Source organism: Kogia breviceps, chromosome 10 (genome assembly GCF_026419965.1).
Source record: "Kogia breviceps isolate mKogBre1 chromosome 10, mKogBre1 haplotype 1, whole genome shotgun sequence".
Lineage (NCBI taxonomy): Eukaryota > Metazoa > Chordata > Mammalia > Artiodactyla > Physeteridae > Kogia > Kogia breviceps.
In genome coordinates this window covers 67,104,697-67,129,706 of record NC_081319.1, presented here as the reverse complement: position 1 = coordinate 67,129,706, position 25,010 = coordinate 67,104,697, and the positions used below count along the sequence as shown (strand labels likewise).

The following is a 25,010-nucleotide window of genomic DNA, read 5'->3' as shown; positions in this document are numbered from 1 at the left end:
GTTTACAACATCTTTACCAAGGAGGTTGACTGCAAAGGCAGTTCAGGTCTTTGCGGACAGGAGTAGGGATGTGATGAGAGTTATATAGGATGGAAAGGGGTCAAATTTAGTTGAAGGGTTAGAAGTCCCCCAGAAGGAAGGCTGTGAGTAAATTTGGTGTCATGACAGCTCAAACAGTTTTTTCAGGAGTTTAATAACATTCTTTATATTGTATCCCCCAGGTGAATCTGTAACACTGGTTCATGTTTTCTCCACCTTATGGGGACATTTGGGCAGTGGGGGACAATTGATCATTGGCCATATAGTGATAGCAAAGGACACAGCTCTCTTAGGACTGAGTATTCCTAAGAAGAAGGGAGAGGAAAAAAAAAAAAAAAAAGAAGAAGGGAGAGGAACTCACTATCAAGAGAAGGAAAAGGAATCTTGCCAGAAATGGAGAATGGGAAAAAGAAACATTCTGTTTAACCAGATTAAAGACTCTGTATCTACTAAAAACAATGGTGGCTATAAGAAGATGGTGGTGTAGCAAAGCAAGCCAAGGCAATTTGGGTTTCTTTCCATGTCATTGTACAAAATGTGCTCTAAGTGGGCCAGTGCGCTGTAATCAACATGGTGTGGTTGAAGAATGGTGTCTGTGTACCCCGTCACATGATCACCCTGCTGAGGCATCCTGCCAAGAGGGCTACAGGAATTGTTCCTCATGTGCCCTGGCTCATCTCAGAGAGAAGGCAGAAGCGTTTACAAGCTTGTGGAGTTTTCTTCCATGACGAACTGCGGAAGTTGAAAACTTGAAGATTTAATCAGTCTTAGTGGTATTGTGTCTATCTTATAGAATGTAGTTAATTTAAAGCATTTGGACACCAAACTAAGATCCCATCAGGATAATGAGGGAAGGATTGAGGAATCACTGTTTTCGTTGTGGGATGCTGTCAGATAGGGTTGTTTTTCCATCTGGTATGTGCATCCCCAGTTGAATAAAGTAGTATTGGTGACAGGTTCTTTTTGAGGATGCTTTTAATATGCAGAACAAAACTTAAATTTGCTTGCTTTAAATTAGGATTTAAAATTAGGATTAGGATTAAATTAGGATTTCTGTTGGACGTTGGGATTTGCAGGTTGTCATTTCCACAGACACAAAACTAGCTTATTATTCACTGTAGATCTAAGTCCTTGGTTGACTTGGTTTCTTGTATTATTTCTGAACGGTCCTTGAATGTATGGATTTGGTGATGTTTTTTGTGCTGTTGCTGTTATGCCTTTCCTGGAAAACAAAGTGAGCTTTTCATGCCTGAGTAAACACATCGATGCATTATTAAACTGTCAGACTCTTTGAACAACTGGCATAAGCTCAGTTATTCAAATGTGACTGTTTTGAATGGCTTTTGTGTCAGCTGATGCTTTAGTATAACCCACATAAAGAAATTTCAATACCTTTCCTTAAGAAATTAAATTTCAGCCCCTATGATTAAAGAACTCCAGAGGATTAGTCCTTTTGTTGAGCACACTCATTGTCATATATAGCTAATTGGTAGCATTCATTTGCTGAGATTCATAGTTCGTTTTATTTTAAAACATCTTTCTTTTTTGTTAAAAAAAATAAAGTTGTTCATGCATTTCCCTTGTTGCCGAGCATAACTTTTTTTCCCCCTGTTCCCTTCTCAACATGCACACGTGCTTTTTTCCATAGAGTACCCGCCATTTTGTCTTCTTTTTAAATTATATTTGCATCGTCAATCTTTTTCAAGTTCTCTGGTCTTTACAGTAATCGTTTTTGTTGTTTGCTTGGTACTGAGTTATTAATAACATGCTAATCGTTTCCCTTATTTGACATGCTTTTCATTTGTAGTGATAAGAATGCAAAGACATATTGTGCACCGTAGCTGGTTTTTCTTATTTTCAATTATGTTAGGAGAATAGATGCCCAAAAGTATTGTTATGATGTCAGTGGACTTGAAAAACTTTTACATTTTGTGTATTGCCCAACTGGTTTCCAAAGACGATGCCTTCTTTTTGATTGTATAAGTTACAATCCCTTTTACCAAAGGAAAAGAAATGATGAAGCTTATTAAGTGTTAGCATCCTTTGCAACTATCATTTGGAGCACCCTGTCATCTTAGTAGAGACTTTTTCCTTTGTAAATTCAATTTCTATTTTTAGCAAGGTAATATATGCAAATAATTTTTAAAAAATCCAATAAGCCTCTTGCCCTCGCCCTCTCCCACTCCAATTTCTGACTTTTGCGAACCGCCAGCTCTGGGATATTTCTATTGACATTAGCTTCCACATTGCTAAATGGCTTGATTTTACTGTTTGATTCCCCCCCACACACACATTTTAGTTACTTATTGATTTCCTTCTATGGAAGATGAGTCTTTAGCACTTACAGTTTCTTTCTCATCCTCTCAGTATGACATAATAAAATTTTGTTTTTAACAGTATAGAAATATTAAAATATTATGACTGTATAAGTATTGTTCATAACCAAATTTTATATTTATATTATGACTATATCTTCTTTTACTCTGTATTTTTTCTGGAATTAATAACTCCCTCCTTTTTTGCTTGCTTTGTTTTCTCTATTTCAGTTTCTAATTTGTCACCAAATAAATCTTCCTGATACTTCCAAACATGTCAGATAATCCCTCACATGTGTTTTTATTTTTAATTTTTTTAATGGGAGCCCTCATATTTCCTTCAGTGTAGACAGGTTGCTCTTGGGACCTGCTGCTTGGTTGCCATATTGGAATTCCTTCACTGTTTTGTCCTCTGTCTCTGTTTTGTTGATTCTCTGATTTCTGGATCTCAAATCTTCCTCCTTTTAGATTTATTGGGTTGACCGAAAAGTTCATTCGGTTTTAAGTGAAAAGAGAGACACGTTTTTCATTTTCACCAAGAATTTTATTGAACAACATAGTCACTAACCAAATGAACTTTTTGGTCAACCCAATACTTCCACATTTCGATGGATTCTCTTTTTTTTTAATGAATTTGTTTATTTATTTATTTATGGCTGCATTGGGTCTTCATTGCTGCATGCGGGCTTTCTCTAGTTGTGGCGAGTGGGGGCTACTCTTCATTTTGGTGTGCGGGCTTCTCATTGTGGTGGCTTCTCTTGCTGCGGAGCATGGACTCTAGGCACACAGGCTTCAGTAGTTGTGGTGCGTGGGCTCAGTAGTTGTGGCTCACGGGCTCTAGAGCGCAGGCTCAGTAGTTGTGGCACATGGGCTTAGTAGCCCTGCGGCATGTGGGATCTTTCCGGACCAGGGATCGAACCCGTGTCCCCTGCGTTGGCAGGCAGATTCTTAACCACTGTGCCACCAGGGAAGTCCCTTGATGGGTTATTGAGAAAGGTCCAAGGAAGATAAATTTTTTGAGACCATGTGTGTCTGAGAATGTCTTTATTCTGTCACATACCTGATTGATAGTTTGGCTGGGTATGCGATTTTAGGTTGGGAATAATGTTTTCTTGGAATTTTGAAGGCATTGCTCCATTGCCTTCTTACTTTCAAGGTTGCTGTTGAGTCCAGCACCATTCTGATTCCCAATCCTTTGTTATGCCTCCCTTCCCCCACAACCCCTTGGTCTCTGGAAGCTTTTAGAATCGTCTTATTTCTGGAGTTATGAACTTTTGTAATATTCCTTGGTATCCCTATGTGTTTTGTGTCATTCATTATATTGGCCATGTGTTGGGCCCTTTCAAACTGGAAACTCATGCTCTGCAGTCCCTGTGTTTTCTTTCTCTATGGAATACCTATTCATTGGATATAGTACCTTGAGAACTGATCCTCTAATTTTCCTATTTTTTCTGTCTTATTTCTCCATCTCATTGTCTTTCTTTTCTACTTTCTGAGGAATTTCTGTTAACTTCATTTTTCATCTCTTTTATTGGATTCTTATACTGATGCTGCACTAGTTTTTAATTTCTGAGAGTTTATTCTTTGAAGCTTGTCTTTTATGGCATCATGCTGCTTCACTTCCTCTTATTTCTCTGTGGGTATTAATTATATTTTTTTTGGTTGGTGAAGTTTTTCCTGCTCCCTACATCACATTTGTTTCTTCTGAGATGTGTGTGGGTGCCTACTCCCTTGCATGTAAAGGGCTTTCCTCAAGTGTCTGGAGAACCTTGGCTCTGTTTAAATGAGGTCCAGGCACTTGAAGTAAAAAAGGAGAGAATTGAAGCTCTGAGTGCATGGGTGGGGCTTGTAACCTGAGGCTTCCCTGTTGTATAATCCGTGTCTGTAAGTCTGTCTGTTTTCCCACCTGGGAGCCTGGCTGCAGGGAGAAGGGGGTGGATCTCAGTGAGCAGGCTCTGACCCCCTCCCCCTGTTTCCAGTTGGGTGCCTCACCCCTGCCCTTAGCTGTGCTTACAGTCAGCTCTTCTGGGGGAAATTTCCAGTCCCCTGCCTGGTTGTGCAGGGGAGAGGAAGGGTTATGGGGACCTAACTGTCTTTATATCCATTTTCAAACAGTTCTCCTTCCTTCAGAGGTACCTGGACCTAATCTCCTATTGGCTACTCACTCCATAGGCTTAAATTTCAGCTTTGTATCGATTCTTTCATTAGCTGTCATTTTATTTATCTGTTTTCTAGCTTCAAGGATTTTGTTGCATGTCTAGTTTGCTTCTCATTCCCTCTCATCTTGAATTGTCTTCATGCCTTTATTTCATATTTTTATATCTATATCCATCTCCCTATAAATTCCTTTAATGCTATTTTAGTACAGTTTTTAAAGGGTGTGGCACAAAAGGCACCTCTGTGTGCCGTGGTTAATGGAAGGATCCAGTGCAGGGTCTTTTTTAGATTGGCCAAAAATATTTGTTTTCTCCTCCACACATTTGTGGGATATTTATATATTTTCTGATGTACAGTAATTTCTTTTAAAAATGTTTAAGAAATATTTTACTCTAATTTTCAAATATCTTTATTTAACATTGCAGATTTCATATCAGGTTCCATAAGTAGAAAATGTGACCACCTACTGGATAATTTAAAGGAGTCATTACTATTCTCATTGAGTTACTTACTCATTGTTAAAAAATTTTAATTTTGAAATAATTGTAGATGGTACACACAGATGGCCTGTGTACCCAGTTTACCCTGTTGGTGACATCGCCACAGGACTTTGGTACAATATCAAAGTCAGGAAATTGACATTGGTGCAATCGTCACTAATTTTTAAAAGACATCTTGTTTTAAATTTCATATTGGGCAAAAAGTTTACACTGCAAATAGATGTGAGACCTACATGAAACTATTTTGTCTTTCAGCAATTTTTCCAGCTAGTCAAGTTACGAAAGCTTGGACTTAGCGATAACGAAATTCAGCGGCTCCCTCCAGAAATAGCAAACTTCATGCAGCTGGTGGAACTTGATGTGTCCCGAAATGGTAAGAAAAAATGATTCCACTTGAATTGTTAATTTGTCTCTTCTGATACTGATGCTTACAATTTTTAGTAAATATGGCTGGATAAATGTTCTTGGAGGAAAGCTATGTATATGTTTGGGGATGAAATTAATGCCGTCATTGAATACTTTAGTCACCTTGTATGTATTTACCCAAAATGTCATGACAGTTTTTAGGCGATAACTTTCTCAAAGTTGGTTCAGTCTGATTCACAGCGGTGGAGCTGCGGACTGGCAAATCCGCAGCTTGCCCCCTCGTTTGATTGGCGGTGACATTGAGGGCTGCTAGTATGGTCAATTGTCCAGATCTCGGGGGACTGCTGTGGCAGGGAAAGCGCCCTAGGGAAGGGTTGGTTTCTCCTGGCTATGGCCTGGTTGCCTGGGCTGCTCCCCTGAGAATCTGTCTCCCTGCTGCAGTGAAGAGACCTGCTTGCTGTCCAGATATTTCTGTCAGTTTCATTCAGTTCTGATTAGGCCCCGGGTAGGTCTGCCCACTTGAATTATTTGTGTGGCATATTTGTGAGTTTATTTTGATTTTCAGATTTCAGTGTAATGTTGCTTCCTTTTAAGTGAACGCCCTAGCAGGGTGTTTATATCCTGTTTAACCTTTCACTTTTAAATGGGTACCCTGGTTTTACCTTGGGTTTTATAGCCCTTAGAGCATTCCCCCCGGCAGGCTGGTCCCATGGCTTGTTGGAGCATGTTTGATTAATTACTTCAAGTTAAAGTGGCAGCTCCCAGGGGTCCTGTCTTTAGTGATGGAATTCAGTTCTTGCAAGAACTCTGGTTTAATGTCCTGAGGATAAGCCCATATGTAATCTATTGTTTATAAAAATGGTCATCCTTTTCTGTCTCTCCTATTGCACACCCACTTCTTTGTGTTTTGTTTTGCTTTCCTACAAAAATCTGTAGCTTCCTTCTCAATGACCCTCAGGTCTGGCTCTTTCAATCTGATGTCCTCTGCAGAAACCCCAAGGCCCGGATAACAGTATTTTCCTGTGGGTCTTTGTTATAAGGCAGCAATAATAATCAGTACTTGATTGAAAACATGGTGAAGAAAGAATGATTTTACCCTCCACTTTTTAAATTGCTACCACCTCTCAGATCCCATCCATTAGAAACTGTCTTTAGGCCAAGCCATGTGCTCTTGATATAGCGTCTACCTTTATTTGTCATGAGAATTATTTCTTCCCTTTCAGGTACTAGAAAGAGTGAAAAAATTAGTTTGGGAGGCTTGTTTACAACGGCTTATTTGGTTGCAGGGGGTCAGCTCTGCTTAAGTAAAAGGGATTTGATGGTAAGGATGGGGTGTGGGGTGGAGCTGACTTGCTAAAAGCATTGCCCCGGAGTCCACATCTGACACCATTTTAGTGGTTTCTTGGCCTCTCCCTTCTGTTTATGGGTGCTCTGTTCTTTGGAACTGGCCTCTGCAGACCCGGTTTGTTGTGGTTTCTCACCATGCACTTCTGGGCCTCTGCCCTTGCTGTGGCATCTGGCTGCCATTTCTAAATGAGGCCTGGTTGACGCAACTCATCTTTTCAAGCCAACCGTAAGCCATAGCTCCCGGTCACTGGGCACCCTACGTATTGGCTGCCCTGGTACAGGGGTGGCGAGCAGTACAGAGTGCGGCCCTGCCCTCAGTGCAGAAGCTGTTGATGGGCAGCATCCCCTCACACTGCAGTGTGGCAGGGGGCGGGCCTCTGAGGCCAGCCTTGCCTCTAAGGCTGTCCTGCATCTCCCTTACCTAAGGTGTATGTGATTGAAACTGCTTTCTCTTGTCTTAGCGATGATCTCAGTTGTAAAGACTGGCTGGCTATGAACTCTGCAAGGAAGCGGTGACTTTGAAAAATGGTCGCCGAAATCACACAATCCCAAGAAATCAATTAGTCATTTTGAAATTGGCATTAGGAAGGAAGAGAAGCAGTGGTCCAGAAATACTTGAGAAAGAGGAGAAGTATTGGCTTTAATTATCTGGGAGCAGAGAACGCATAGAGCTTGAAGGTTGCGGTCCTATTATTGACTCTGATGGGAAGAGATGCTCTGTGGGAATTCAGCATTGTCAGTGGCCAGTTTTACCAGATTCCACATCAGCTGTGTCTTTTCAAATACTCAGAGGAAGAAAGAAGGGCTACGTGCCTCTTTTCACGTGTCCATTTATACCTTCCAGCATGTTGATAAGAGGAGGTGAGCTTTCACTGCCCACCTTTTAATCAGGCTCTTGTAGAAATGCTGAGGGAGTTAACCTCCCCCTTTGCCTATTGGCAAAGCCTTGCTCTGGCTCGTGTGTGTGGTGGGAATGGGGGGGTGGTGGTGGAGGGGCCTTTCTTTGTGGTTGTGAAAAAACTGCACAGATGACAGAGCAGAGCAAGGTCATGGTTTTACCATAACCAACAGGAACGTGGGTCTGGAGCTGTTTCCAGGTCAGGCAAATCTCCCTATGTCTCCTCTCTCATTCCTTTGGCCCATAAAATCCCATTAATGTGAGTTTCCTAGGCAGCTGAGTAGGTGAATCAAAGTTACAGAATCTGCAACGTGAGAGGCAGTGACAGGACCCGCACTTTGCGTGGATGGAGGTGTTTATAAGGGTTTGGGGCTCATGTCTGGAGCCCCGTGTGTCTTCTGCAGCCCCAGCGGAGACGGCCCTCTCTGTGATCAGAGGCTGTTCCTGCCCAGTCCCTGGGTTTGTAGCAGGGCCATGGCCAGCGCTGGCCACTGTCGCGGTAGGACCTTTGTTGGCTTCCAAAGTTCCTGATTTTCCAGAGAGTGTCACTTGCCCATGGAGGAGGGAGGCAAACGAGATGTTGGTGTCAGACCACTCAAGCCCTTTTGGATCAGTGCTTGTCAAACTTGACCAGGCCATGAATTACCATTGGATTTTGTTAAAATGTAGATTCTGATGCAGTAGGTCTGGGGTGGGTCTGGAGGTGCTGCAGTGCTAAGAAGCTCCCCAGGGATGCCAGACACACTGAGGAGTGAGATCTTAGCCGTCCCCACCCCCAAGCCTGCTCCTAACAGCCCCTCAGCAGCTTCCTGTGGTTTTGAGCCCAGATTCGCTGTTTCTCTTGTTCCCGCACCTGCCTATGTGGAAGGTGGGAAACCTCCAGGATGTTCTTGGCTAAAGGGTAAGAGGCTAGAGCTGACTGAAGTTCAAGTTGGCTTTGATTCCAGGAGCAAAATTAGACATTTCCTAATGTTCCCTGCTCAAGGGAGGGAGATAGTACTATAAGCTTCAGGTTAAGGTCTGATGCTGTTTTCTGTGGTGAAGCCATCTGCTTTCATGACCAGACTTTTTGTCTGTTTTCTCTGCTCACTGATTCTTAGCTCTTGGAGACAAATGCTTTCTGGATATGTGAGAAGAGGTACTACCCCAGAGGACTATCTCACAGTACACAAATCTAGGGCAGACTTTCTTAGTGCATCATGAATCCTGCCCAGAGGGTTAGTAATTTGAATTTTATAGTCTATGCTGTAATTCGACTTACATCACAGTACTGTATCATTATCTGTTTAGTTCAGTTTTTTTTTTTCCCCAAAAGTGTAAGGCGTACGCCACCAGCACTGCTAGAGAAGATTTTAAGTGATACTGCAAAACAGCAGTTTTTCATATTGAATCAGAGTGAGGAAGTTATCCTCTTTCCTTTTTATTAAAAATTTTTTTTACTCCCTTTAGGTTGCTTTCTGTAAAACTTAATAGCACTATATTGTATTGATTGTTATATTTATCTTTTATATCTGGTGATGATAATAGCTTTCTATTCATGTTAGTGATTTAAAAATAAATCTTACTCAACAAAGTTGATTTAAAAGAGTGAGATAAATAATAAAGAACACCAGTGCTCTACCAGGATGACAAAGAGTGTGAAGGTAGAACAGGGATGGATGAAGTTAAGGAAAAGCTATCAGTATTAGCACAGCCAAAGAGGTCATGAGTTTATTTCTCTTATGGGGCAAATAATACTGCACGCGGAACAAACGTGGCCAGAGACTGCACATTCTGGCAAATTACTTTGCAAACGTGAGTCAACAAGAAACTAAAAGATAGTTTTAGTACAGAACCCTCACTGGCACTGGGACAGAGCTTCAGAGTTAGCAGATGGACAGCTTATCCCATCCACCAGTGGGATCATTGTCCCACAAAGTCGAGAGGCCAGGCTTGGATTAAATGTTTGGGTTAGTCTCCCTCTCTACAGCTGCAAGATGGGGATCAGTGTCTGTGGTCTGTGGCAGTGGGTTTGTTTAATGAAATCTAAGATCAATTTTGAAGCCTGCTGAAATGGCCTTGTGTAACAACAGCAAGTCTTGGTGCTTCTGAGTGTGCCCTGGAAAAAAAGCTCTTTCTGGCAAGCAAGCAAGGCATCCAGTGTGCCTAGAAATCCTCCTTCTTGATTATGAACAGTTAGTGTTTTTTGGGGGTAATAACTACATACACCCACAACAGAAGTGTGGCAGAGGCCAGTTCTCGCCCACGCAGACTTAAGATGTCCCACAGTCAGGCCATTGTTCCTTTCTCTGTCTCTGCCTAATTCGGGCCTAGGCTGAGTGCTCTGCCTAGCACGCCGCCCCAGTGCTAGACTTAATCTGTGTTATCAGTCGCTGAGTTTCTCTGTCACAGTCACTGTGAAAATGGTACAGGAGACACCCCTCAAAGAGAAGCCCCACAGTGCCACTCTGCTTTGTGGGTGGACAGCTGACAGTTTCTACCCCAGACCTGGCTTGGTTGCCTTTACAAGTACTGCCACATTCCTATCACAGGCCCTTTCTCTGTCTTAACTTTTTCCTGTTCTTTTGTTAGGGAGAGGGGTTAAAAATAGAAAACATATAATTGCCTTCCACTCACATTTTAATTCCAGATAATAATAATTATTTTCAAAGTGGAGGTGGAAAGAAATTTGGCATCTGTGATGTTTTCTAATCACCTTTCCATGTTATAAACAGTTTTTTTCGAGGAGCCTTGTTTAGATATGAGGATGTATGAGAATCATTTTAAACACTGACAAAGAGTTGGAATAAACTATGCAAACAGATCCTTCCTTCCTGTTTTTTTTTTTGTACCATAAAGAAACATCCATGATATTTTATCAGATAAACCTGAAAATCTATCACAAATTAATGATGCACGTTGTTAAATCCGAAGGGAAATTTTGACAACAATGCCTCTGCTCAAAATGATTTTGGAACTGTTTCAGAATTTGTCATTTTGCGTTTCCTCAGACCACTGGTTTTACGTTTTCAAGTGGATCAGTTTTCAAAAACAGCCATGCATTACTTAAAGCCAACTTAGGTAAATAAACCAGGACACTGATAATTTTATAGTACTCAAAATCTGCCTCAGATGGCAGTTTCAAAAAAGTATAAAAGAGTAAACTATTGTTACTCTTTATTAATTCATATGGTTCTCTTCCTCTTACCAGAAAAATTGTGGCTGTGCTGAATAAGTTGTAGGTTTATATAACTTCCTCTTTCTTGTTTTCTCTTTAATTAGCAGGTTTGTAATAGAGATGGTGCCCTGAGTTTGAGGTCAACACCTCTGAATATATTTTTTAGGTCAGTACGAACTTCAATCAGTCCTGGGTGCTCTAAATGTTTAGAGATTTTCAGTAGCTTCTTGTCCCTCCTCCCCTCCCCCATTCAGTCATTCACTCAGTCCTGCACTGCTCTGTGGCTGGGTGATGGATTTTCCAAAACAGTGTTGGATTTACACAGAATGGGCTAAGATGAAGGGCACATAATTGTAGTGGTTTCTCCTGAAGTAAAACAAAATCCTGGGCATATATCCAGAGAAAACTCTAATTGGAAACGATACATGCACCCCTATGTTCATAGCAGCACTATTCACAATAGCCAAGACATAGAAGCAGCATAAGTGTCCATTGACGGATGAATGGATAAAGAAGATGTGGTATGTATGTATGTATATACACACACACACACACACACACACACACACACACACAGGGAATGTTACTCAGCCATACAAAGAATGAAATAATGCCATTAGCAGCAACATGAATGGACCTAGAGATTATCATACTAAGTGAAGTAAGCCAGACAGAGAAAGACAAATACCGTATGATATCACTTATATGTGGAATCTAAAATATGACACACATGAACTTACCTATGACATAGAAACAGACTCACAGACATAGAGAACAGAGTTGTGGTTACCGAGGGGGATAGGGGTGGAGGAGGGATGGAGTGGGAGTTTGGGATGAGCAGATGCAAACTAGTATATATAGGATGGATAAACAACAAGGTCCTACTGTAGAGCACAGGGAACTATAGTCAGTATCCTCTGATAAACCATAATGGAAAAGAATATGAAAAAGAATGTATAGATATGCATAACAGAATCACGTTGCTGTACAGCAGAAATTAACGTTGTCAATCAACTATACTTCAGTAATTAAAAAAAAAAATCAACATGTGGAATGACAGTCTCTGCTCACTTTCTAATTAGGCAGTTTTCCTTGGTATCAGGTTGACAGTTTCCAACTGTAAAAGTGGTTGAGGGTGAGTGGCCATGGCGCTTCATTTTTGATTTTGAGGTCACCTGTTTTGTCACGTGACTTGGGCTGGAGCCAAGAGATGCTAAGCCGCCAGGCAGCTGAGGGCTGGATGGCATCTCTCCGTAAGAATGGTGACAGCAATATGCTGCCATGACCAGAAACAATGCTCTGAGCTTATTAAGCTAGAAAAGACACGTCTTAGAAAAGGATGAAGAAGCCGAGGAGGAAAGGGGGACTGAGAAGCAGGACTGAGAATTGAAACTAGAAGATTATATATAGAAATGATTTGGTTTTTATTTTATTTTATTATTTATTTATTTATTTTTAAATTAATTCATTATTTAACTGGCTGCGTTGGGTCTTCTTTGCTGTGTGTGGGCTTTCTCTAGTTGCGTCGAGCGGGGGCTACTTTTCCTTGCAGTGTGCGGATTTCTCTTTGTGGTGGCTTCTCTTGTTGCGGAGCACGGGCTCTAGGCACACGGGCTTCAGTAGTTGTGGCATGCGGGCTCAGTAGTTGTGGTTTGCGGGCTCTAGAGTGCAGGCTCAGTTGTTGTGGCGCACGGGCTTAGTTGCCCCACAGCATGTGGGATCTTCCTGGACCAGGGCTCGAACCCTGGCTCGTGTCCCCTGCATTGGCAGGCGGATTCTTAACTACTGCGCCACCAGGGAAGCCCAGAAATGATTTGGGTTTTAAATTGACTTTCTAAGTATTGAATGTATCCTCAATCTAACACACCTGCTCCAAGCTAATAATAAATTTTGATTCTTACATCTTTTCAGTTTGAAAAAGCCTTGGATCCAGGGCATGGTTTTTTTTTTTTTTTTTTTTTTTTTTTTACTGTTTGTGGTTATCAACTATAGCTCATAATTATTATTTTTTTAAATTCAAGCAACATTTATTGAGTACTTACTGTGTTTGTGTAAGGCTCTTTGCTGAATTCTTCTATCCCTTAAGGAGGTAATTCTACAGGCACACCAGACATATGTAAGTAATTTAACATTAATGGCTTATACAGTTATACAAATAAAGTGTTCAGGGCACACAGAGAGGTGTCAGTTACAGTGTAATTGATTTGAAAGAGACTTGAGAGAATAATGGGGATTTTTGGTTTGAAGTTGAAATCATGCAGTCTTTAACAATTCTCATACTTGAGTTGCAAATTTGGAGGGAGTTCAACGAGTGGATTCCTCAGCTGAGTTGTTTGTTGGAAAATTTTTTCAAATGTTTGTTATACATTTATGGAGTCAGTGATATCATTAAAAATGCAAATATCTCAGTGCTTGTCTGTTGGATACTCACTGAAAATTTTAAGATTCATCCAGAATCAGAGAAGAGGGAATTCCCTTGTGGTCCAGTGGTTAGGAATCGGTGCTTTCACTGCCGTGGCCCTGGGTTCAATCCCTGGTTGGGGAACTAAGATCCCACAAGCCGTGCTGCGTGGCTAAAAAATTCTCAAGGGTTCAACAGAATGAGAAATTTTATTGCTGATCAATTTACAGTCCCTTCCCGTGTGTGTGTGTATGTGTTTGGTGGGGGTGTGTGGAATGAGGAGGTGGGTTGTGAGAGGCTCTGTTCTATATATTCAGGGATATATATATCTTCCTCCTTGGATGCACTAGTGGCCACCAGGGTCCTTGTGGGAGGGGAAAATGGGGTTTGTGCCTGGGTGATTTTTATGGGCTGTGTTGAGAAGTGGCCTACATCATCCCCATCCATGTTCTGTTGGCCAGTTTCATGTCCCCAACTTAACTGAAAGGAGGTGGGAAGTGCAGTTAGCTATTTACACAAGAAAAAGAGAAATCCAGCTGTTGGTAAGGCGTGAGCAGCAGCTGCCCCAACTGGCATTTAATTGAATCGTGGAATGGTACGGTTTTATGTCACTGATCACATACAGGCCTAGTAAATACACACACACACACAGACATACACGATTCTGTTGTACTGTCACAACTTTCCAGTGAGTGACCCATTTGTAGGAAATTCAGATGTGTGCCCCCAAAGAGGAAGGGTAGCCTCCTTTCCACATCTGCACAGAAATGTGTAAACCCAGACACGGGTCGACATGATGGGTGGCCACCCATTTGCTAACAGCATAAAACCTGTGCCAGTACGCATGACTTTTTTTTTTAATTTGAATTTTTAGAAACTGGTTTAAAGTATATTTTGAAAATGAGAGTTTTCTGTATGAGGGATGTTTGAAGCACTTGCTCTGGGGAACATGGGGTCCTGAAAGATTTTCAGGACAGGGGTCACCATCTTGGACAAGTTATTTCAGTTCTCTGTGCCTCAGTTTCTTCATCTGGGAAATGGTATTGTGACTCTTAAAAGAGGCTGTGTGTGTAAAGGGCTTAAAAACGTGCCTTGCACATAATGAACGCTCAGTGTTGGCTGCTGGAATTAACCCTATTATTGTCCTTTGTTTGGGGACATGAGGATCTGCACTCGGACTGTGAGAATAAGTATGCAGGGCAGGGGTGAGGACACGAGCATGTCTGAAGGCTAGAGTGACACAGGTGAGGGAGGTTTCTACCTGAAGTGATGTCTAGATACTGTGTGCCTTATGCTAGGCATTGTGCTGTTTCATCACACCTGTATTTTATCTAATCCACACACCAATCTTGGGAGCTTGGTAGAAGCATCTCAGGATGACTGATGAGGATGAGGAAGCTGGGGCTTGAAGAAGTTGTGGTATGCCTCCAAGTTGTATTTCTAGTTAGTGATGGAGCTGAAATAAGAAGCCCAGAGGGGTGGCACTTTTCATTATTTGGGGGAACATTGAGCATGATAAAGGGAGGGCTAATAGTTCTAGTCTATTTTGAGAGAAAGAATATAGGCAATGTTTATGACTAAGTACTCTTTGCATTTGGAGATGAAAATAGGGAAAAGTCATCCTGAGAGATTTAAACTCATGAAATTCTACCTAGAGAATGAATTCAACCACCAGTAGAAGTAGTCCACCCTATGAGGTAATTTGTCCATCTTTTATGGCCAAAAAGGAAATATCATCTAATGAAAGAAAGTAGGGCTTTCTTGGATGCTCTGATGTGACCCTTCTAAGGTCATCGTTGTGCTGTCTTGGCAAAAGACCAGTGTGTTGCCAGAAGCGTAGAACAAGGAAAGCCAAAAATGAAGACTGTATGGGGCTTTGCCTTTGAAAGAAAAGTAAACAGATTAGAGAATGGGAACGTCCCAGGTCCCTTGGAAGTAGGTGTGGCTCTCTCCTATGGAGAGGGCTTTGTCTCTAACTGCCAGTGGCTAAGATCATCCCATGTTCTTTTCTCAGAGTGTGAGTATTCTGCAAGCACTGTGATGGGGCATTTAATTCTCGATAAGGATGCTGAAGACAGGTGATACGCTGACACATTGACATCAGTACCTGGCTCCATCGGCATACAGATTGATCACTGGTCCCACGTGAATTTACTTAGTGTGGCACACATTTTCATAGCCTTATCTTCTCTGAGCACAATGTCACTGACCTGGCAACTTGGTGACTCACCAGGCTTAACCCCCTGACATTCATCTCACCCATGGAGTACACCTGAGGCTCTGCCTGCGCTAGCCAGCAGGTTTCCTTCTGGAAAATTCTTCTTTGCAACATAGAGCAGCCCCAATTTAGCTGGTGTCCTTTTTTTTTTTCTTTTTTCTCGCTGTACTTAAAGTGAATTCCATTTGACCTGTCCTTGAGAAGACTGGGGAAGGGTAGAGCAAGGAATTATCAGGATCATTTCTTTTCCAGCTTATGTTTTTTAAAGCACATGTTGCTTGTTGAGAATTAATAATAAGGAAACGTAAAGAAAAACTGTTGAAAAACCAAGAGAACTGTGTGAATCTTTATCCTCAGAATACTTACTGAGGGCTTACTGTGTACGAGCTGTGAGGCCACGCAAGCGCATTGTGTGTTATCGCCTTTAATCCTCAAACCACCTCCAAGAAGGAAATTTGCATCCCTCCCCCCACTTTTTTTTTCCACGGTACGCGGGCCTCTCACTGCTGTGGCCTCTCCTGTTGTGGAGCACAGGCTCCGGACGCGCAGGCTCAGCGGCCATGGCTCACGGGCCCAGCCGCTCCGCGGCATGTGGGATCCTCCCTGACTGGGGCACGAACCCGTGTCCCCTGCATCGGCAGGCGGACTCTCAACCACTGCGCCACCAGGGAAGCCCTGCATCCCCCTTTTTAACAGGTGAGAAAACCGAGTCTCAGGTTTAAAAACCTCGTCTTTGGTGGCAGGGTGAGTGAGCAGTGGATCCAGGTTTGTTAGATTCCAAATCACAATTCTGTCTCCCCAGTAGAAAAGTGTTATATCTTACTACCCAGAAATAGTCATCATTAATGTTTTTATGCATTCTCTTTATCTTTTTCCTTTTCATAACCTGCTTCACAAAAAATTGGGGTTATGTACCACATAGATACCTCTGTCTTGCTTTCATTCACTTCACATAGGTTTGCAAACATTTCCCAAACCTTTATTGTTAAACACTTAACTGTTTTTTTTTTTTTTTTTTTTTTTTTTTTCCGGTACGCGGGCCTCTCACCGCTGCGGCCTCTCCCGTTGTGGAGCACAGGCTCCGGATGCGCAGGCTCAGCGGCCATGGCTCACGGGCCCAGCCGCTCCGCGGCATGTGGGATCCTCCCGGACTGGGGCACGAACCTGTGTCCCCTGCATCGGCAGGCGGACTCCCAACCACTGCGCCACCAGGGAAGCCCCATTTAACTGTTTTAACAAGGCAGATTCATCAACAACTCTTGCCTTTTCGTCTTTCTGGAGAAAACACGAACTGATCTGTAACTTTAATACCAACAGGAAGCTATAGGTTTCAAAGGTAGGATTGGTGTAGATAACCAACAAGATGGAGAAATTTCCAGAGGATGTGATAAGTCAAAGGCAGCCAGACAGAGTGAGGTAAGAGGTGAGCAAGCAGTTTAGAAGTCTCTACCTGACTTAGGATTCTCATGCTGAAATCAGTCAGGGAGACACAGCCACCCCCAGGGCCATGTGGCTGCAGAGAGAGGTACACGGGGAAGAACGTGGGCGAAAGCAGACCGAACACTAGTGCTCTGCTGCTTTTAAGGTTCTGTGAGGCAATCAGCTCCATGTTTACCTAACATATGTTTTGTTTGTGAAGGTGCTCAGTGGAAGTGCCATTGCACGTTAAGGGTTGATGACCTGGAGTGTTTAACTTTGCTCTTCACCCTTTGTTTGATGGCGTTGCAGGATGTGAAAGCATAGGCTTCCTCCATTCAGTGGGGTGGATGAGTGGTGGACCAAGAGGAACAAGGGGGCCTGAGCAAGGTAGACAAACATGGGAGGGCCAGGTGCCAATGACTCCACACGCGTCCCAGCAAAAGGTGGCCTGGAGCTGGGGAGTGGGGTGGGGGAGCCCCAAGTAACACCACAGAGGCCTCAACTAAGTCGGGACGGCAACAGGCAACCCAGGAGCTGAGCGGGTCACGTGTGTTCCTCCCTCACCTAACTTGGGACTTCATAACTTTTTTTAAATTTAATTTTTATCTTGTATCGGACTACAGTTGATTTACAACGTTGTATTAGTTTTAGGTGTACAGCTAAGTGATTCAGTTACACGTATACATACATCCATTCTTTTTCAGAGTCTTTACCCATATAAGTTATTACAGAGTACTGAGTAGAGTTCCTTGTGCTATACAGTAGGTCCTTGTTGGTTGTGTGTTTTTATATATAGTAGTGTGCATATGTTAATCCTGAGCTCCTAATGTATCCCTCCCCCTTCCACGTTTCCCCTTTGGTAACCATACATTTTGTTTTCTGTGTCTGTGAGCCTGATTCTGTTTTGTAAGTTCATTTGTATCTTTTTTTTTTAGATTCCACATGTAAGTGATATCATATGATATTTGTCTTTCTCCATCTGACTTACTTCACTTAGTATGATAATCTCTAGGTCCATCCATGTTGCTGCTAATGGCATTCTTTCATTCTTTTTAATGGCTAATCTTCCATTACATGTATGTACCACATCTTTTTTATCCATAAGTCAGACCTTCTTATCAAGGTCCCTGCCTTGGGCTTTTGTCATGGAGCAGTCAGCCTTTATATGTGACCCACTGGACCATGGCAAGGAGGTCTCCCTGTAGCTCGTTGGCATTTCCTAAGCAGATGCTCTGGTCTCCTGGAGACCTTCTCTGCACCCAGCTGAAGTTATTCTTATTTCTAAAATGCCTCTTGACTGTGCTGGCAACTGTTCTGACCTTCCTCAGGGATCCAGATGGGAAGAGAGAAACTCAAATAAGTGTTCTAAATAACGGCAGAGTATTTCCTTGTGAAAGGCCCAACAAAGCACTGGTGAAGTCTTGGCTGGAATGCACACTTCCCTGAGATAAGGGACAAGGGAGCAGGAACAGAGTTTTAGAATGAGTTGTATTCATTTCCTGAATTTTTGAACTAGCACCAGGTATTCGAGTTCTGTGCTAGGAGCCAGTGGTAGCTGGCTAGTGGTAGATTGGTGATGGCTCTCAAGGGATTTAGGAGACAGGAATGAAAGGACTAGGTCCATCTGTGATGACAGGACAGTGTCAGAGGTGTGCCTGAAGGAGCCCAGGGTGGGGTAGGGTCTCCATCATTCCTGGGGAAGGGAAGAGTATGAATAAGGCTTCCTGGGAAAGATGACATTTACTCAAGCTCTGAGGAACAAGTTGCAGGTAGAGACAAAGAAATGACAAGAAAGACAAGACGGATGTTCCTGGAAAGATGATATTAGCATATATGTGTGTGTGTGTGTGTGTGTGTGTGTGTGTGTGTCTGAAGGTCTGAAACTTGGGAAACGCAAGATAGTACTGTAGCGCATGGCAAGAGATGAAGCCGGAGAGAGGTGGATAGCGGCAGTATATCATGGGGGCTTGGCTAGAGAGTGTGTTCTTGAAACCCGGGGGGTGGGGGTAGGGTTGGCGCTGTGAAAGGGTGTCCAACCGGAGAGTGACTCCCAGGTCACCCGGCACCAGCAGGGAGCATGGGGTTGAACGGGGGCAGCCTGGAGGCAGGAGGCTAGGCATCCATGTGGGTAATGGAGAGACTGGAGGGGGAGCAGGAAAAAGGGAGATACTGGACCAGGCGTGTGGGTGACAGATGGGGAGGGACTGTGTTGGATGTGGAGGGAAGGGCGAGTGAGAGGTCTGCGACGGGGATAAACTCCCAGTTTCCACTGTGGGGAGGCAGGAGACGCAAGACAGGACAGGACTGAGGGCAAAGGTGAGGGGGAGATGCCTTTGGAAGATCCCAGTGGAGGTGTTCGGTGGGCAGCTGAGTATCGGGGTCTGAGGCTCAGGGGAGGTGAAGGTTTGGGAGGCGTCCCTGTGGAGGGGATGTTTGGGGCTGCGGGAAGGAAGGGCAGGGGCGTGTAGGATGTCACCGTTTAAGGCAGAGCAGAGGAAGATCCAAGAAGGAGGGGCGGGAGGGCTGCTCAGCCGTGCTGGCTGGTGTCGTAGACAAGCTGAGTGAGAGCGTGGCCCAGTGCCACCACGTTAGACTCCCCGGGGGACTGACCTCACGGGTGGAGCTAATGCTTGCAGATCAATGGATGGAGTTGTCGCCACAGATGAGACGGTCCAGGCACGGCTGCGGGAAGGCAGGACCTTGGGGAGCACCGTCGTGAAAGGACTGATGAAAAGGAACCCGAGGGCTTCCCTGGTGGCGCAGAGGTTGCGAGTCCTCCTGCCGATGCAGGGGACACGGGTTCGTGCCCCGGTCCGGGAAGATCCCACATGCCACGGAGCGGCTGGGCCCGTGAGCCATGGCCGCTGAGCCTGCTTGTCCGGAGCCTGTGCTCCGCAACGGGAGAGGCCACAACAGTGAGAGGCCCGGGTACTGCAAAAAAAAAAAAAAAAAAAAAAAAAAAAGAAAAGAAAAGGAACCCGAGACAGAGGTTGGGAAAGAGTAGGCGGGGAAACGGGAGCATCCCAAGACCTTGCCTGGGAGCCAGATGCGGGAAGCACATCCGGAAAGGCTGCCTGGAAAAAGGGGCTGGATGGGCAGTAAACGTGGGCTGATTTGGCATCAGGGAGGTCATCTGTGACCGGAGAAGCGACGCCAGAGTGGCTTATGGCATTCATTGCTTGTTGTTTTGTGCGTTTCTCCGGACTCTCTTTGCGAGATCAGAGAAGTGCTTGAAAAACACCTGCAGCCCCCATTTCCAGGAGGAAACAACAGCCATCACGGTTTCCTGCTGGATCTGCCAGTTCTAAGGCACGGGAGCGACCCTGATGTGATGTGTGTCTTGGACGGCTGACCATGATATAATTAATGGTGGAGTTTCATAAGTTGGGTCATAATGTGTATGGGTTTGATGGCCAGAAGGCAAAAGGTGGGGGAAACCAGTCACCAATATTCTTTTTTCTGGAGTCTGGTTGTCAGCGATGGTTGGGACGAGAGTGGACTCTGGCATTTTAAGCCTGGTTAGTCCATGTTAAGTGCTGAGGACCACAGCCAGCGTTCCTCCTTCTAAGATCCTTTAATGGTTGCGTTTACCCATTGTATTTCCAAGTTTATTTCACCTTGGGATTTTTTTTTTTTATATATATATAATTAGGAAAGCAGCATATGGTCCATTATAAAAAGTCAATGGAGGCAAAGTTTAAGTCAAAAACCTGCCCTTCCCACTCACAGACTCTCCCCGCCCTGGTGAAGTTGCCCGTGTTGGGTATCACACTACACTGGGCTTCTTTTTATGACACCTCTCTTCCCCACTGCATTTTGAGATCATTGTGGGCAAAAGCCGTGCCTCTGTTACTCACCTTTGCCTCCTTAGCTTCCGCCACATAGCCTAACATAAGTCACCAGGGTTCACCAAGTATTAGCTGCGTAAATAGTCTGATATATGGACACATGAATGAATAGGGTGCTCTCTTAGGCTTTGCCCTTGGGGCCGTTGCTTCCGTTTTAACTTCAGGGAGAAACTGGATACAAGAGGAGAGCCCCTGTTTTTGTCACTTTTTGATTTGTAGGAGCGCTTATTGTCTGAATGGTGCTTTGTAACAAGGTGCAGGGTCTGCAGCCCCTCTATCCAGCCTTAGGTGCAGATTTCTTGAATTATGTGAAGTAATCATTGCAGAAACTGGTAGATGGCTGGCAGAGAATCAATGAAATGTGAGGTTTAGCACTTCCTTGGCATTATAAGGTGTGATCTTTATAATGGATTTTAAGTTCTGGAAAAGAAGCACATAGGAACTTCCAGAAACTTTTATTGTGCTTTGTCTGCACGTCAGGAACTGGGATGTTATCACAGATAGAGCAAAAGGAAGAATCCTGTCCAAGAAACGACAAACTACAGTCTATCCCCAGAGGCCTACAGACCATGTGGGCAAAACCATGCTTGAAAGGTTTAAAAGGGAGGCTGGAGAAAAAGATGACAAAGTCCAGCAAATCAGAATGTCCGGCTGACCATCAGACCACAGAGAAAGGGGGTTTCAGGTATGATGGGAGCAAGAATTCTTTCTACCTGGAAATTTAGACTTTGGATTTTGGTCTTCCTTCCTTCACTGGGAGCAGTGTTTCTCCAGGTGGGCTCTGGGATCGCCTATGTCAGAATCTTTGTTAAAATTGCATATTTCCCACCTTCCCCAAGGACTACATGTTCAGAATTCCCAGAGCAGGATCCCTGGAGTCTGCATTTTAATCTCCAGGGAAATTCATGTAAATTAAGTTGGAGCCAGGACCCAGTCATTTAAGAACCTAACCATAATCATAATTTGAAAAGACACATGCACCCCAATGTTCATAGCAGCACTATTTACAATAGCCAAGACATGGAAGCGACTTAAATGTCCATTGACAGATGAATGGATAAAGAAGATGTGATTGATATACCTATCTATCTCACAGATACACAGATATATATATATATATATATATATATATATATACCACCACCACCTCCCATACATACACATATATACAATGGAATACTACTCAGCCATAAAAAGAATGAAATAATGCCATTTGCAGCAACATGGATGGACCTAGAGATTATCATACTAAGTGAAGTAAGTTAGACAGAGAAAGACAAATATATGATATCACTTATATGTGGAATCTGAAAAATAAAAGATACAGATGACATTATATAGAAAACAGAAATAGAGCCATGGACATAGAAAACAAACTTATGGTTACCAAAGGGAAATGGGGAGAGGGATAAATTAGGAGTTGGGGATTAACAGGTACACACTACTGTATATAAAACAGATAACAAACAAGGACCTACTCTATAGTACAGGGAACTCTACTTAATATTCTGTAATAACCTATAAGAGAAAAGAATCTGAAAAAGAATCTGTCTGTATATATCTATATATCTGAATCACTTTGCTGTGTACCTGAAATTGTTACTAATATCATAACTTTTCATCTGTGAGTTGACAGCTTATATATTTAAGCCCTTAAGCTCTTTCTCTACAGTATTTTTTGGGATAGCATAAACATGTTTTTGAGCCCTTTTTAGGATACTTTTGCACTCTGTTTTCTAGTTTAACCTCTTTTCTTTTTAGGGTTAGTGTTGAAAAAGTGTACTTGTATTACACAGGTAGAGGGAGTTCTTAAAAATTGATTTTATCTAAAAATGGGAAGGAGGCTGTTAATTACATTCAAACAGACCCCCTTTCCATCTTTACCCCACCTCTTTCCCCTACTCTTGTCCCCATCTTCTTCCAAACAACAAGACAGCTTTACTTTACCTCCCATCACTGTTCTGGCTCCCTTTGAAGCAGTCTGATTAAGTAAGCGCTCAGCGCACGCAGCCTTACGTGTTGTAGGCTGGGCTTCCGTCTAAGAGCAGAAATAGCTTTACTCTGGAGGTGGATGGCGGACAGGAGCTGTAATTGTCGGGTAAGTTGGGTACCACACCAACACAGCCAGGGCCTCATCATCAGTGGGCCCTGACCTGGCTGCATCTTAGATTCACCTGAGGTAGAGTTTTTTTTTTTTTTTAATACCATATAGTTGATTTACAATGTTGTGTTAGTTTCTGGTGTACAGCAAAGTGGTTCAGTTATATAAATATATATTCAGTTATAAAAATATATATGTAAATAAATATATAAAAAATATATATATTCTTTTTCAGATTCTTTTCCATTATAGGTTATTACAAGGTATTGAATATAGTTCCCTGTGCTATACAGTAGGACCTTGTTGTTTATTTATTTTATATATAGTAGTGTGTATCTATTAAGCCCAAGCTCCTAATTTATCCCTCTCCTCCCCTCCCCTTTCCCCTTTGCTAACCGTAAGTTTGCTTTCTATGTCTGTGAGTCTGCTTCTGTTTTGTAAGTAAGTTCATCTGTATCATTTTTTTTAGATTCTACATAGAAGTGATATCATATGATATTTGTCTTTCTTCCGGGATCCCACCCAGGCTGACTTACTGGAATCTCGGGCGATGATGGCACCAGGTGATTCTGATGTGCATTCAGGGCTGAGAACCAATTAGGTTAAATGCCTCAGTGTTTCTCGGGGGCTTGAAGACCCTTTTACTCTGCGTCTCCAGGAGAGCTGGATTAAAATGCAGATTCCTTCTCCAGACCCTAGACCCTGTGAGTCCATAAGCTCGGAGTGGGCCCAACCCTTTCATCGAGTAAGCGCTCCGAGTGACTCTTCTGTTCTGTGAAATTTGGTAATCCCCAGCCTGTGGGATCCTCAGTGTTTTTTTTGGCCCCCGGTTAGGGATGTGCCCTGGGAGGGGCTGGTGGGAACTCTTGACCGTCAGCGTTCTGGCGAGTCCATCTGGGCCAGGAGGCTTCTCCCTGCACTTGTGGAGAGCACATCGTCCCCCCCGGCCCTGCGCCCTGTCCTCTGTTCTCTGTGTTCCACAGAGCGTGGCTTTAGGAGTCTGAATGACTCACCCCAGCCTGTGGTCTGTCTGTTGGCAAACACCGTGTGTGGTGTGGTGGTGTGAGAGGATGTTTATCTCAGCTGACCGTCACAGATGCTAATTGGAAAGGTGAAGTACACTTATAAAGGTGTCACGAGCAGCATGGGGCCAGACCCACAGAATCCACGTGCAGGGGGACCCTGACCCCAGGTGCTTATCTGCAGTTCGGGGGAGGGAAAGGGTCTGTGGTCTCAGAAGATGGAGGAGCTTGGGGGAGAGCAGAAGCCTTCATTTCTGGATCATAGCATCCTGGATCCATTGGAAGACCTCACTTCCCTAGAGAATTTTGGTGCATAAATACCAGGAGTTGTGATTTTGTCCATATTAAATGGGAGTAATTAAAATGAGCGGTAATTTTGAGTGACTGTTAAAATAGCTGATGAATACAAATATTATTTTTTGGTTTCGATATTTAGTTGCTGTTATCTTGAGGTTTAAGTAGACATTATTTCAGAATCCTATATATTTTATTTTGGGAGGAGGGCAAATAGAAAGAATGCCAAACTGGCCACATTCCCCCCGATCCCCTTTCTCATTCTGTATGAAACCTAACATTTACTTTTCTGTAATTCTTTCTTTACGGTGAATTTTTTTTTTTTTTTTTTTTCCCCAAAACAGGAGATCTTGTATCTCGGGACATATTTGTGTTTATTGAGCCAACTCTGCTGGGGAGGAAAAGCTGAGGAGTAAAGGTTATTTTTGTAATTGTGTCTGGAATTAGGTGAAAACCCTCTGGGCTGGGAAAATGTTTTCCCAGCACAAGTTACCAAGACTCAAAATAAAACTTTGACAAAGGGCCCGTGTCCCACCTTCCCCATGCACCACGCAGAGGCCACGCCAGCCTTTCTGCCCTGCACTGTCTGTTCCCATTTTACCTTCCAGATGCCGGAAAGGCTGCCCGGGCAGGAATCACGTCTGTTGTCTGCAAAGGCCGGCCGCCTCCTGGGCGAGTCCCTGGGTGTTGGAATAATGTGATAAATGAGATGGTGTCTTTGAAAACAAAAAATGTCCACTTCACATTATTATTTTTTTCCCTGCACACCCTGAGGAACAGCTGGGGCAGCAAATGCACACTCTGGGATCACACGTTCATACTGGGCCTTTCTTGACAATCCCAGATATTTTTAAGCAGGATGGTATCAGGCAGCCAGCAGTCAGCCAGCCCGTTTGGCACACAGGGCCCTGTTTTACCTGAGCGGTAA

The 25,010-nt window shown here is 43.4% G+C and overlaps 1 protein-coding gene across 5 annotated transcripts in view; it reads left to right on the top strand.

Moving 5' to 3' along the window:
- LRRC1 (leucine rich repeat containing 1) overlaps positions 1-25,010 on the top strand; it is a 138,297-nt gene that overhangs the window by 36,234 nt on the left and 77,053 nt on the right. For 4 of the 5 annotated variants that reach the window (XM_067005985.1, XM_059076933.2, XM_067005983.1 and 1 more), the window contains exon 2: positions 5,267-5,384. In XM_067005985.1, the coding sequence (XP_066862086.1) occupies positions 5,351-5,384 (34 nt within the window). In that variant the 5' untranslated portion in view covers positions 5,267-5,350. Of the gene's footprint in view, positions 1-722; positions 813-5,266; positions 5,385-25,010 lie in introns of those variants that run through there. The other variant, XM_067005984.1, reaches the window with a different exon arrangement.